The sequence below is a fragment of the Zosterops lateralis genome (assembly GCF_965231275.1).
Source record: "Zosterops lateralis genome assembly, chromosome: 3".
Taxonomy (NCBI): Eukaryota; Metazoa; Chordata; class Aves; order Passeriformes; family Zosteropidae; genus Zosterops; species Zosterops lateralis.
The window spans coordinates 29,360,228-29,373,968 of record NC_139764.1 but is presented as its reverse complement, the minus strand read 5'-3'; the positions used below and the strand labels follow the sequence as shown (position 1 = coordinate 29,373,968).

The window sequence follows — 13,741 nt, the reverse complement described above, 5'->3', positions numbered from 1 at the left end:
AGTTTATTGAAGCACCAAGCTCCACACAAGACTGTAAAATACATTTTAAACTACTAGTAAGAAAGCTTCTTCAAGTCAACAATACTATTAAGGGCCAGAGTTTAAGGACTAAGTTTTCACCTTCCAAGCTATTTTAAGACAGCCAATCCATTGCATAAGCAAACCAAACTGCTACATACTGAAACACAGAGCAGCAACTGCATTGAACAATTCCTGTAAATAATTCAAGGATACATTGAAACAGTATGGGTAAATTGTAATTTTTTATTGGAAAACAAATATACAACTTGGAATGGATTTGAGGCAAATCGTGCCATAAGCAGATTTTTTTTGAAAATAAGTGGCTAAACAAAGTTTAAAAAGCATAGTAACAAGAGGAGAAAATGTTTTCTGGCACAGGACCAGCAGTACAAAAAAAACTTGTGTACGAGTACCTGGATAAATCACCCGTTTTGCATTAGTGCAACTTAAGTTTCATATTGTTGACTGTCAATCGTCTACAACGTTAAGACTCCACACTTCAACAACATGTTACAGGTATGGCCACTAACAAGTTACTGTGAAGTAAGCTAGGAGAAGGACTTTTACAGCGCATTAGCCACATGATACACCCTATTCACATAATTTTATCCTGCAGTTAAGCTGCAGGAGTTCTTATCCTCCCACCACAGCAAGGGGAAAAAGCTCCTATAGAAAAAACTCCTATATACTCAAGAACTAAACCCAGCGTGTTGTTTTTACTAAGGGACAGCTAATGCACGGTAAATCCTAGCTTACTTTATGTAACTTGTCACACTAGTCATACCTAAGTTTGCTATAGAAAGCTACTTTTTTTAATAGACAATCCAGATGTTCCCTCAGTTAACCAACTTCATCTAACTTTAGATGTGCAGAAGGGCTTAAATATCCAGAGTAAGCCACATGCAACATTTGTTACTTCGATCAATTTTCCAAAAATCAGAACAATGACAGTAAGATAAAGGAGAAAAACATGGAGGAATGGCCTTCTAATTACTATACATGCATAATCTTTTGACAGTAAGGGAAAAACCTTTTACAGATAAGTTACAAACAGAGAAAAGGCAAATAAACAATTTTGTACAAGAAATTTAACACATTCTGTACAACGTCTTCACTTCGCTGTCATCATTTGTACAAACTCTGTAAAAGGAAAGAGTTGCATGAGTTATTTGAAGGAAAAAAATCTGAATTGCAAGATCTGAGAAGTGGTCTTGCTAGATCAACATTGTTTCAAATCTACACTTTCAGTTACATTCAAAAAGGCATCTTCAAGACAGTCCCCTTTTCCACTAATCACACCTAAGCTCCTCCTTTTTCAATGGCAAAAGGCCGTTACTTTTCCATAAAAGTTGGTCCCTCAGTGAACTGGGGAACAGCCTTATTTCCAAGACAAAGCATTACAGGGTCCTGTGCCCACAGACTTACAGAGATGGGGATAAGATATCCAAGAATGACTAAAAGATAAGTACGAATCACACTGAAGTGACAATCAACTAAGTGCACAAGCAAGACACTGTGTTAGTTTGAACTTTTACCTTCCAGAACAGAATAGCTCAAGTCTTGCTATTTTATTTTGTCTGGCTGGCTTTAAGCAACTGAATCAATGCTTAGTCATAAACCATTTAAAGTCAGAACCCACAAAACAGGATTCTCCATTCACCTTGCTGAAAGAGTTTCAGGTACAATAGTGACAGGAAATCCGGAACCTAAAAGGAGTTAACTGGTTGCTCGAGTTTTGAAAGAGCAACTGGAAACAACAGGGACACAGACCCTCTCTAGTGCCAGTCTCTGAACAGCCCACTGGTAAACACAGGGATGGAGCAGCAGCCTTCTACATAAAAATGCCTTTTCCTTCACAGATGTCTGCATACCCTTAGGCCACAACCAGAAAGGCCTCAAAGGAAGGCATAACTACACCTCAGAAACAGCACAGGTTTTATCTGAAAATACTCAATATTTTCTGTAACATGTTCAAAAAGTCAAAACAAAAACAAGCTTAGCACGCCTCAGCTGCCAACAACTGTCTAAAAACTCCTGCTTGCATGGACTTAATTTATGGTTCAATGTCAGGAAGAAAGGAAGAAATAGGAAGAAATTACTGTTGTAGTTGATTTATGTGAAATAAATGTATTTAAAATACCTTCTGAAGGGCTTGAAATTTCTGCATATTTCAAAGGCTTTAATATTTAGATTAGTAAGTAACTTTAAAGCATTAATGACAAATGAGTGACATCCTACAGTCAGATCAACATTCATTAGTGAACAGACCAGCACAAACAGTATGTGAACATCTCTGACAACCTGCTTATTCTAATGGCCATTAGACATCATTAGATTTAGGAAGTTAATTCTTACTCTATACAGCTGAATAGTCCTTTTTTGCCTTTGGCACAAAGGCAGCAATAACACTCAAACTTAAACCCATTGAGAGGTACACTATGTACATACTAATTGAACATTAGCTTAAAGGAACACCGTGTGTTCAGATTGTCTCAACACTGCCCTATTTAAACTTGGCGTGGCCATCAGCACCCGCACAAGAACAAGCATGAGAAGTGCTACACAAAAAGAATCAATTAACAACTCCTTACCTTCGTAGTTTACTTGACCATCACCATCAATGTCTGCTTCCCTAATCATTTCATCAACTTCTTCATCTGTTAGCTTCTCCCCCAGATTTGTCATCACATGACGGAGTTCTGCAGCACTAATGTAACCATTACCATCCTGGGAGGAGAAAAAGAAACACTGGAATTGACTTGCCTAAGGCCTAATGACTTAACTATAACTTAGGAACATTGCTGAGCAAATTGAACATTAGGAAGTTAAGACAGCCTTAACCACCAGCATTTGCACAAGGTAAATGAGAGCTCTAAGTCTATCTTCAGCATTGTGCAACGTCTCTGGACACTGCAGTATTATCTTAGTCTTTGACTGTCCTATTCTGATACATTTTTAAACCATGAACAATGCAACTGGCACCTTTTGCCACTTCTTAGGCGATTGATGCCTATTAGATCATGAGACTGTGGTTTGAGTGGTGATTTCTTAGACCAGAAGCTACTTCTCTGATCTGCCTGTTCCATGGGAGTGCAGCATAAAGCCACAAGGCCTTCATAGATGACTTTTACACACTGCAGTACTAGCTGGGACACTGAATATTGAAGTACTAGTGTATACCAACTCAACTGATGTTTTCCTCCCCACCCCCCAAGGCACCTCACATCGTGTTTTCAGCTCCAAGGTCCATCTTAACTAAGCTGAGTAACTTTAGACTCAGCAACTTACTGAGCAAAGACTACACGAAAAACTTAGAACAATTAACATTTTAAATACTTTAAAGAATTTCCTGCCAGTCACCTGCAGGATTTCAGTATCACACTGAGCAGTACTTTAAATCACATCACTCATCACTATCCTGACAACTCATTGCCTTTCCCATACAACCAGAGCAGACTTGGCCAACCTAGAGGCTCTCTATGGAAGGATTGCAGACACCCCTCAGATTTGAGAAAGCAAATTACAATCACACCAAGATTCCAGGCAAACGTTACAGTACCTTGTCAAAGACACGGAACGCTTCTCTAATTTCTTCTTCACTATCTGTATCTTTCATTTTTCTTGCCATCATTGTCAGAAACTCTGGAAAGTCAATTGTGCCGTTGCCTGAAAGGTAATTACTTTGTTAGAAAAACATAGTTTAGGCACTTTAATAAATTACTTATTGGTAAAGTTCTTACCATCAGCATCTACTTCGTTGATCATATCCTGTAGCTCTGCTTCTGTGGGGTTCTGACCAAGTGACCTCATCACTGTCCCCAACTCCTTTGTAGTTATAGTACCATCACCATCCTTGTCAAATAGTGAAAAAGCTTCTTTGAATTCTGTACAAAAACAAAAGAAGGTAATCCCTTAAGCTTTGAAATATTAACAATCAAAAACTTCACTGCTACTGATTGTTGCAAGTTACAAAATTTGATTTCAGTCTTCTGGGGAATTTTGGTATCCTGCTCAGCCTGCTATAATTGCAATGCCAGGAGACAGCATCAGCATCTGAGAACACACCCACCAGTCAGTCTACTGATAAACCACATTGACCTAAACTAAGACAGAATGTCATCCATTTCCAAAGTACTCAGAAGTTTGTTACTCTGTCTTGAATATGGATTCCTAATATGGAGCTGAAATAGCTATCTGCAACTACAATGATCAAACATCCTTGGTAGGAACTGCCTCTCAAAATGAAACAATAGGGAATTGCTATGAGAAAACTGAAAATGGTACCTTAAAAATGCATTTACTACAGCTTAATAACACTTTTATTACTGATAGAGGAGATGAGTCAACCAAAAAAGGTATAATCAGACCAAAGTACACCCAAGTTTCTCAATATAAGCCACTTCCGTTGGACACAGATGTCTGAACAATTTATGCCACCACAATTGTTCAAGGAGGAAAGCCCCTGGTGTCTTCATTCCTGAAGAATTGCTCACAAAACTCCTTCAGCCCTACTGCATCCTGAAACAGCCTCCACAGAAATGTTTCTGACTAGTTCTAAGACTGCTCTGCTGTGTTTCTTACACTACCTCTTAACCCCCTAAAACGGCCGTATTGTAGCCAGGAACATTAATACAAACATAACATGTTTAATTGTCCAGTCCAAAAATGGAGCTGGTTTTAATCCATGCCATCTGTCTTTGGCCACAGACCTTAAACTAGTCACTGGAATGTGGCAGCTCACACACACACACGACAGTTGAGGGTGAGCATCTTATCTATTCCCTTGTAGACATCAGATCCCTGTAGAAGCTTTCAAGCCATCTGAGATCACGGCTCTGGACAACCCATCAGCTCAAGGGTACTCCTGCATCAGAAATACTTCCAAGAAATGGTTTATTTCAACATTCCCATGCAGCCAGCTTTCCAGATGGTGGGTTTCCCAGACCAGAATTAGTCACAGTAAAAGTTGTGTTCTCACATGACCTGAATGAAGCCTTACTTCATACTCTGAAACCCTTGAGGTGAGTACAAACTGGCAAGTGTTAAAAATTCAACTTCAAAAATAGTTTTTTTATAGTTCATGAATGCAGCTACAACACCAGAGTCACACAATCAAATCCCATCCAGGAAAAAAACCTTCTACAAAAGAAACTCTTCCACATTTAACAGTCTGAAGTGTTTCAAGAGCCAACCCCCACTGTTTAGCCCACGAGAATCAGAGCAAGGCCACCACAGGACCAGTGGAGACAGTTTCAAGTGAGAATGTACAAATCACAAAGCAGAATCAAGCTTGTAACAAAATATAATCTGTACCTACAATTGCTTCCAAATAATTTTTGCAGGGTTAATTTCATTTATCTTAGAGGCAACAAACAGGTTTCTTAGGACTAAACTCTTACACCAGGGAAGAAAATTCTTTTGGGTCAATCCTAGTATAGAGAAGTTCACAGACTACCATGGAAGAACCTCAAAAGTGGAAAGTTGCATCTTCATGTCAAGTGCTCAAGTGTTAATCTAAATGTTTAGCTGTTAACCACTTCATCCTTCAGGTGAAAGCTGACCATCACTAACCCAAACATGAAGCAGATTTGACAGCACTGCAGTGACCCTGCCCACAAAATTCAAAGACTTGCTTTCTATAAGATGCGCATTTTAGCGGTGCCTTCTCAACACTTGGAAGGAACCATTCAAAGGACAACTCTACCCTTCTTTTACTCCAAGCTGCAATAGGCTAAGAAGCAATCAGCTATAAATCATAAAGAAAATAAAGCAAGTTGAAGATTAGCAGCATATTCCTGTTTGAAATGCTGACTCAGGAATACCATTAAAACACCTTTCTAACCACTTCTAGGAACCACCTACAGTAATTAGAACAAAGGAGGAACAACCTACACAGATGCAATTTAGACTAGAACAAGAACAACCCAGTGTAGCTTTGGAGGATTTGCAGCCATGGCTAGTGAAGGCACCTATGAAATACTGAAGTTTAGTGAGCAATTCAACACTGGCATCCTGCAACACAAGGTTGTAAAACACACCTTGCACACTTAAAACACCTTGACTCCATACAGCATGTAAAGCAAATCCTCTTTCTTCCCCACTTCTCCACACCAAACTGCAAATGAAAATTCTCTTACTAAGGCTACAAGGCTTCAGCCTTTCCACCCTTCTGAGAAAAGCATCCTGCATCATGAGAAAGACTACTTCCAGGCCCCATGAAAGACAAGCTAATCCAACAACATGAACTCTAACAACCTAGCTCAAAATGTTCCTTTAACCACAGCTTCTGAGGCACCTGTGCACCAGATCACCTTTCCAAATGAAGTTGCAGCCTTCGGTGACCTAGTATGTTCAGTGAACCAGGACTACCATATCCACTCCTACACAATTTAGCCAGCTATGTCTGGAACTTTATGGGAGAATGTCAGTTGTTCTCTTCACAGCTACCAGGAGCTCACACTTAAACATGTCTGTTTCTCCTATGCCAAATTTTAAATCCCCATTGCAGTGAAAGCCCCAACAGAGAACCACAGCACAGGAAAGGAACAAGACAGTGAACACTGTACAGAGGCCTGTTGTGCACAGAGCCCATTGAGAACTCTGAAGTCCAGGGGAAGGACCTCACGGGACCAGCTGGCTTTGAGACAACTCAGGCTGCTCTCCCATCCAACCACCCAGGTGGTCCTGACCCCATTACCTTTAGAGTACAACACTTAACCAAAGGGAGAGACACTTGATGGAGCAACTTCAATCCTTACAGAATGAAACTGCAGCCAGGATTCACATTCTGTAGCTACTTGGCTTTCACTATCAGTCTTTCATATGAACGAAATCTGGGAAGGTTTTCACCCCTACCATGTGTTCCACAGGAAATGACATGTGGAACCTTTAACAACTGTGTATTGTTGCCTCACAGCAGAGGGGGAAGAATTTGAGCCCTGGGGAAGTGGCTGCTTGAAGTACTCTGGTCCTCTTTTATAGAAAGGTAATGTTGTCTACCTTGCAGTACCATTTCCTGCACCTGCCTTCACACCAAAAGCTTTGTATCTCCAGGGAAGCTCAATTAGAATGGTGGTTGCTCAAGTTTTTCAAGCCAGTCTCTGTCAAGCATTCCAACTGTACCTCTAAGAGTCTTCCCATGCAAGACCACGGGCCTTCAACAGCAAAACTGAGCAATGCAACCTTTCCTACGCAGTACTGGGAATGACTCCTTCACACACCACCAGTGGGTTTACGTCTTCACATCTGAGGCTCGTGGTTTACTTGCAAATACATTTGTTTAACAAAACATCACAGCTGCTCTGAAAGTGGTAGGCCATTTTACACAGGCTACTAAGATATACTTTTATTCCTCACATGCACTTGAAAGCCTCTATTCCAGTACAATGGGCTCATCAATAATTATTTTGCCTCTGAGGACTGTATGATCATTACTGAATAGCTAAAATTTGCCCTAATCCCAAGGTAGTGTTAATAAGCTTCCTGTTTATATTCCATAATCAGCTACATCAACTAATAAAGCTCCTACAATTAACAACTGAAACAATGCACCATTATTGGAAAGACAGCAGTGACAATGGATAAAGCCTGCTCTAACTAAACTGATCACAAAACTTGTAAGCTATGTAGGCCACTTTCCCAAAAAAAAAAAAAAAAAACCCAAAAAAAAAAAAAAAAAAAAAAAACAACCAACAAAAAAAAACACAAAAAAACCCCACAAAACTGAAGTTGAACTAAATTTGGCTTGTGCTTACTCGTCATACTCGTCAGACAGTACCATGGCAACAAGTAAATAGACTAAGGACTTTCCACAAAACCATAATTAGTCTCCTTTGAGTAAAAGCAAGCTTCTAAAGTCTAAAAGCTACATAAGAATGTTCTTACACTTCAGATTTGGCCATTATGGCAAAAACAAACCAGCTCATAATGACACTTCTGTTTAATACAGTGTCTTCAAGAGCTACACCACAGTTAAATAGCAGTATCTCAGAGGCTGCTCCTTTTATGCTTGACCTGGTATTATTGGATTAGCAGAAACCTAAAATATCACCAAAATGATTTCACATGACAGTTATGCATATTAAGACTTTCTTCATAGTATTAATACTATACACTTGTCAGATCAAACCCACAAAGTTCTTGAGTGCCTATGGCAAAACTGAGTTCTGCAATAGCAGCTTCAAGCCCCATCTATTACTGAAGTTAAGCTCAGTCTACTGAGAGCAAGGAGACAGGTAAGTTTGTGCAGCCTGCATGAGCAGGAGACATGATAACCACAAATTTTTGGCATTAGTAGGTGGCTGTCAGTGCACATAACCCACTGCCAGGGGGCCAGTACCAAGATATAACAGATGCAGATTTATTAAAGCATTTTGGAGCAAGTGCCAGACCATCAGAACAGCACACACACACCACTTGTGTCCAAGTACACAATACAGTTCCAAATATGGAATATCAAGAGTTGTCATCATGAAGCCGGTCTCTGCTGTCATCAACAAGAACCACTCAAACATCTCTGCTGGCAGGAGACAGCAAAGTAAATTATTTTTGCCTTCTGTTAAAAAAACACTGCAGATTCCAAGCGTTCACCAGATTTGCTGCCACCCCTGTGGCCCAGCCCCCTTTCAGCCTGCACTTGGACAGTTCTGTAGCCATGAGAGAAGAATAATCACCAGTCTGCTTGTCAGAAAGGCTGTGAGGATTGTTTAAATACATTAACTACAGAACTATAATTCATTATATCCATGGTGCTTTTATAGCAGATAAAACTTTAAAAACTAGGTGACAAATGAAAACATTCCACCATACTACTTGAGTATCTAAGAAAGATAAATATCTTGTGTAACACAGACTGTCTCTAGATTAAGAGATGTGCCAGGTCAAGTAGGAGAAGCAACAACACAAAAACCTCACCTGCAATCTGCTCTTCTGTCAGTTGATCAGCCTGCAATGAAAGAGAATATGATTATAGTTGTAGCAAAAGTTCAAGGCAAAATAAGACAAGACTCGTAGAGCCCTCTGAGTATGGCGGCTGCTCTTCATTCAGGACTGACCTGCAGCATTCTAAAATAGTCCTAATAAAGCTCAAAAGTCATCAGGCTTGCATGCTAAGTCAGAACTGGCAGCCCATCATCCTTCCCAGACCCAGCAATATCCCATACACCCAATAATAGATGACCACGTGGACCAATCAATAACCCAAGCAGCACCAGCGAGCCCAAGGCACACAGGTCCCTCCAAAACCACAGACTGGTTTTAAAAACTCATTTACACAGCACACCACCAGCTTCAGCTCCAACACTAAGCACTTCAGGTCCCAGTCATGCAGCAGTAACCTCCAAATGCCAAACTTAAGGCAGACTAACTATAATCAGAAAAATACACTCTTCACTAGAATTAAATGATCCCCTGATTAACATGAAGCTTCATGTCCAAGACCTGGCTTTGTGAGACAAGACACCAGCTGCAGGCCAAAATGGTCATTTCAGCTGCATACAGCTATCTACACTTTTTTCAGACCATTGTCTACATTGACTCAGTCATCATAAGGTAACAGGAACACTAGAGAAAGGTTCTGTGGTCTTAGACAACTTCTGTATCATTTGGATAAGCTCCAGTTTATACCTCATGTTCCTCTCTCAGTTTTGAATCCATCAGATTCGATAGCAATGAAAACCATCAGTCTTTCAGGCCAAACCCAAAATGAACTTTGCTCTTGAAAGAACACCAAGATGTTTGAGGACTGTAGAAATACTCTCCTAGCTTCTCAAATCAGCTGATTCTTCAAACAAATTCTGGAAAGCTTGAGTTGAGTTGCAGTAACACACTTCCTTCAGGGAAGCTTCTTGAACCCTTTGCTGAAGAGTAAAAAATACTAAAATACAGAAAATATATATTCACTGCTGAAATTCACCACTGCTTTTTTGGCTTTGCTCCTGTTGTGACCATTTAAGCAGAACCTTTTTTTAAGTACTGCAATATTGACTGAAAACTTTTCCATCATTAACTATGCCCACCAGGGTCTCTCCACACATCAGCATCTGTCAGGGAAAGACTTGGAAAAGTCTTACAATACCTGTCAATTATTACATTGCCAATTTCAATTTGAATTACATTTTTATACTGCGTGGGAACTTTTAAGTTGCCAGCTGCTGCACTGTTCCTGTAAGAGAAGTGAAGATGGCTGCTGGAGCAGTCACACAAAGCTGAACTGCTCACAATCCCTCCATGCACACAACACAGCAAGAGCCCAAGGCAAAGGCCACACTCTGCCTGGGGCTCACCCACTTCAAGAGCCAAGACCACACTACTGAGGAACTTCTAAAGCAGCAGCCAACAGGTACTGGCAGCTACAGGTTCATTTCTGCTGTAGGAAGAATTCCCATGCACGTTCCACTTTTTGTTAGAAAAGGCTGGCATGGCAGCAGCACTGCTAAGAATAGAACCAATTCAAAACTGAGCTTTGGGATGGAAGTGTTCTGCTGGTCACTTAGCAAAGGCTTAACAGATTTTCACTTGTCTGGAGAATATCATTAACAGACTCATACCTTTGCATGCTATTTACATTTTTATTGTTTGAGTGAAGAGAACGATGTGATACATTTTCCTAAGACATTTAATCCACAGTAAAATGTAGATCAGATTAAAGCAGTAAGAACCTAGTTTATTTAGGTCAATACTTACAGGCTACCAAATTGAGCCACATACTGTTTTATATAAACAATTTTATATGGAGACATGACATAGCAGTATGTAAGTTGTTAAGCATTCCCAAAGTCTGCCTTCTTTATAAAGAGAAACTCTTCCAGCAACTAAACACATCCTAGCCATGAATTTGGATGACCTCTGACAATACCTGTAAGAGGTACAGTGTTTGAGAAGAGCACAAAGCTTATTAGAAGGCACAGGTACGGAGCAGTTGAAAGATAAGTGGGGAGGTGGGGCAAGGTTGAACAAACACCATCTGTACTCTGCAGTGCTGGGCTCTGCAGGCACTGCTGCGCAACAGCAGTAAAAGGCGGAGCCAGCGAGGCTGCCAGCTCCCTGCCTCCCCTGCCACCCAGGTGGAGGGCTATCAGCCTGGAACCGTGCCTCGCCGCTCACAGGCCACTCCGGCCTTCCCGCAGGGGCCTCCCGGAGTTCCCGACGCCGGTGCAGCCCGCACGTGAGGCGCGCACAGCTGGCACAGCTCGGGCAGGGCAGCGCGGCCCCGGGCCGGCGGTTACAGGCGGGTACCCGGTGCCCGCGCTCAGGGTCCACCCCGCCGTCACCGCGGCCAGAGCCACCCGAACCCCCTCTGGTGCCATCGCAGCCCCGACGCGCCTTTCCCGGACCCACGCTGCAGCACTTTCATTTTCCCCGCAATGGCTCCCATCCCCCACCGCAGCCTGCGCGGAGGGCCTGACAAAGGCTCCAAAGCTCCAAGGCAAGCGGGGAGCGCGGGGAGCGCGGCGTGCGCGGCCGTTCCTGTGGCACGGCAGCCTCTAGAGGTTGTGCTCCATTACAGCCCTGCGCTGACCGCGCTGGAGGAGCTCCTTCCTCCGCAGCGCTGCCAAGGCTGCCCATGGAGCTCCCGCCGAGCGGCAGCGCAGGGGCACAGCTCCCCTCTGAACCTGCTCCTCGCTGCGCTCCCCAGGCATCACACACATCTGAAGGGGCACTTTTGTTCTGGCAGGATTAACTAAACGACAACCACACCAGACTATACAGACCAGAATTAGGTTTACGGTAGGTTGGCTTGTTTTGAGAGCAAATCATTGTGTCTTATCTAGCATGGGCAACGTTGGACAGTCACAGGTTGAGCCAGTCTGGTGTGTCAGGATGAACTATAACCACATCCAAAGTGTCACTGTGCCTCCTGGACACACCCATTTTCACCCAGACCTTGTTGGAAGATACTCCATTTTTGGTTCTGTACAGATGATGACTAAATGCAGTAAGTCTTTTGCTGCTACATTCAGTGCTTTTTTTTTTTTCCCTGCTTTACGGATGGTTTGCTGTATAAGTTCATAGTTCAAGCTAAAGAATAAATTCAGGCTCCTATTCAACTTAATTTTTTTTCCCAGAGACAGGATTTCAAAAACCCCCCAATTTTAAGTAGCCATCGTTCACATTAGACATGATGAGCTGACAGCCATTTGATTCCTCAGAAAAATATAATGAATGAAAGGACAATTCCAGTCTACTGCATCTTCTCTTAATGCAGAGATAGCACCAAGTGGTCACTGGTGCTGCTTTTACAACAGAACTGCTCCTTTTAGTACATTTCTCAATATCCACTTGTTTTAATTAAAAAACAAAAAACAACAAACGCTAAATTCACATCCTTTAGACTGAACTTGAAACCATTCTCCGATTTCATAAGATGCGTTTTATGTCTACAGTAGATTACAATTCTAAACGCATCGCTAATAATACCAAAACGCAGGACTATCCTCTGCAATGACCAAAACGGGAAGCAAAAATCGTTTAAAAAAAAAAAAAAAAAAAGCCACACAAATAATCCCTTGTCCAACAGAGCCACCAACAGCATGGCGCTACCATGGAACCGACAGGGGCTCTAACGCGAGCTGACAACAGGTCTAGCGAGGAGGGCGATGGTGCAGTGAGGCACAGCCTGCCCCTCATCATCATGCTGCTCAGAAGCTGCAGGGCTCCGCAGTGCATTATTATGACCAGGCGCAGCACACCTCGCCAGCGAGCCGGACAGCTCGGGCTGCCTCACCGAGCCCCATTCAGCCGCACACGCCGAGAGCGGGGAGGGAGGAAGCGATAAGAAAGCAGAGCTGGTGCCATCGTGGCAAGCTCCTTTCCCCCCTCCTCCCCAGAGCGCGGGTCCCCTCCCAGGAGGGACCGCTATCCGCCGCTCCCCCGCGGCAACGCCCGGCGCCGCCTCACGGCGCTCCCGCCGACCCGGGGCCGTTTGGATTTGAATCCGCACCAACGCCCCAGGGCGGGAAAGGGACCCGGGCGGGACCCGCCGCCGCCACCACTTCCTCCCACGCGAACGGCGCCTCCGAGCGGGACCCTCCGCCCCGGCCTGAGCCGGCCGGCCCCGGCGAGGGACAATTTCATCCCTCCCCACACCCTTCTGCAGGAGACCTCGCCCCACACAAGTCAACCCCCCCCCTCCCCCCCGCCCCCCACCGCACCGAACTCAGCCGCCCCCATCCCTCCACACCGCACCGCGGCGGCGCCCGCCGAACCCCGCAGCTGCCCCGTGCCCGGGGACTCACCATGGTGGCCCGGCCTGGCTGCGGGGTGCGGTGGGAGCTGAGGGCTGCACGGGGCGCACGCTGCGTGACCTGCCCGCTGCACGGCTCGCCTCACACTGAGCCCTGCCCGCCCGCCGGCGGCGCCTCATAAACCGCCTCACCGCGCGGATCGCTCCGCGCCGCTCCCTCCCCCCTCCCCTTCCCCCGACCGTGAACCGGGTTGCGAAACGAGTCCCGGCTGCTCGCGCCCTCCTCGCCAGGGCACCCCGCGCCTCCAGCGCCGCTCCTTCTGCCCCTGAGCCCCGGCCCAGGAAGGAGCGGGGTGCGGGAAATAGGGGAAAGCAACGCTTGTGAGAAACGGCGGGGGGAAGGAGGGGGGGCGGCAGAGAAGGGGGGGCGGGGACCGGGGCTAGGGACTATTTCTCAGAGCGGAGGAGGATTTTAGTAAAAAAATGCCGAGGAGTGTGGGGACTCCGTACGGAGGGCGCTGATTGGCGGGTTCGTAC

At 44.2% G+C, this 13,741-nt stretch overlaps 1 protein-coding gene across 1 annotated transcript; it reads right to left on the bottom strand.

Moving 5' to 3' along the window:
• Positions 1 to 246: 246 nt before the first annotated feature.
• CALM2 (calmodulin 2) lies at positions 247 to 13,361 on the bottom strand. Its single transcript, XM_083858422.1, has 6 exons — positions 13,257 to 13,361; positions 8,935 to 8,965; positions 3,762 to 3,905; positions 3,581 to 3,687; positions 2,613 to 2,748; positions 247 to 1,161 (listed from the first exon to the last, which is right to left on the bottom strand). Exons 1-6 carry the CDS (start codon positions 13,257 to 13,259, stop codon positions 1,133 to 1,135), a joined length of 450 nt encoding a protein of 149 aa, XP_083714548.1. The 5' UTR covers positions 13,260 to 13,361; the 3' UTR covers positions 247 to 1,132.
• Between the last annotated feature and the right edge of the window lie 380 nt (positions 13,362 to 13,741).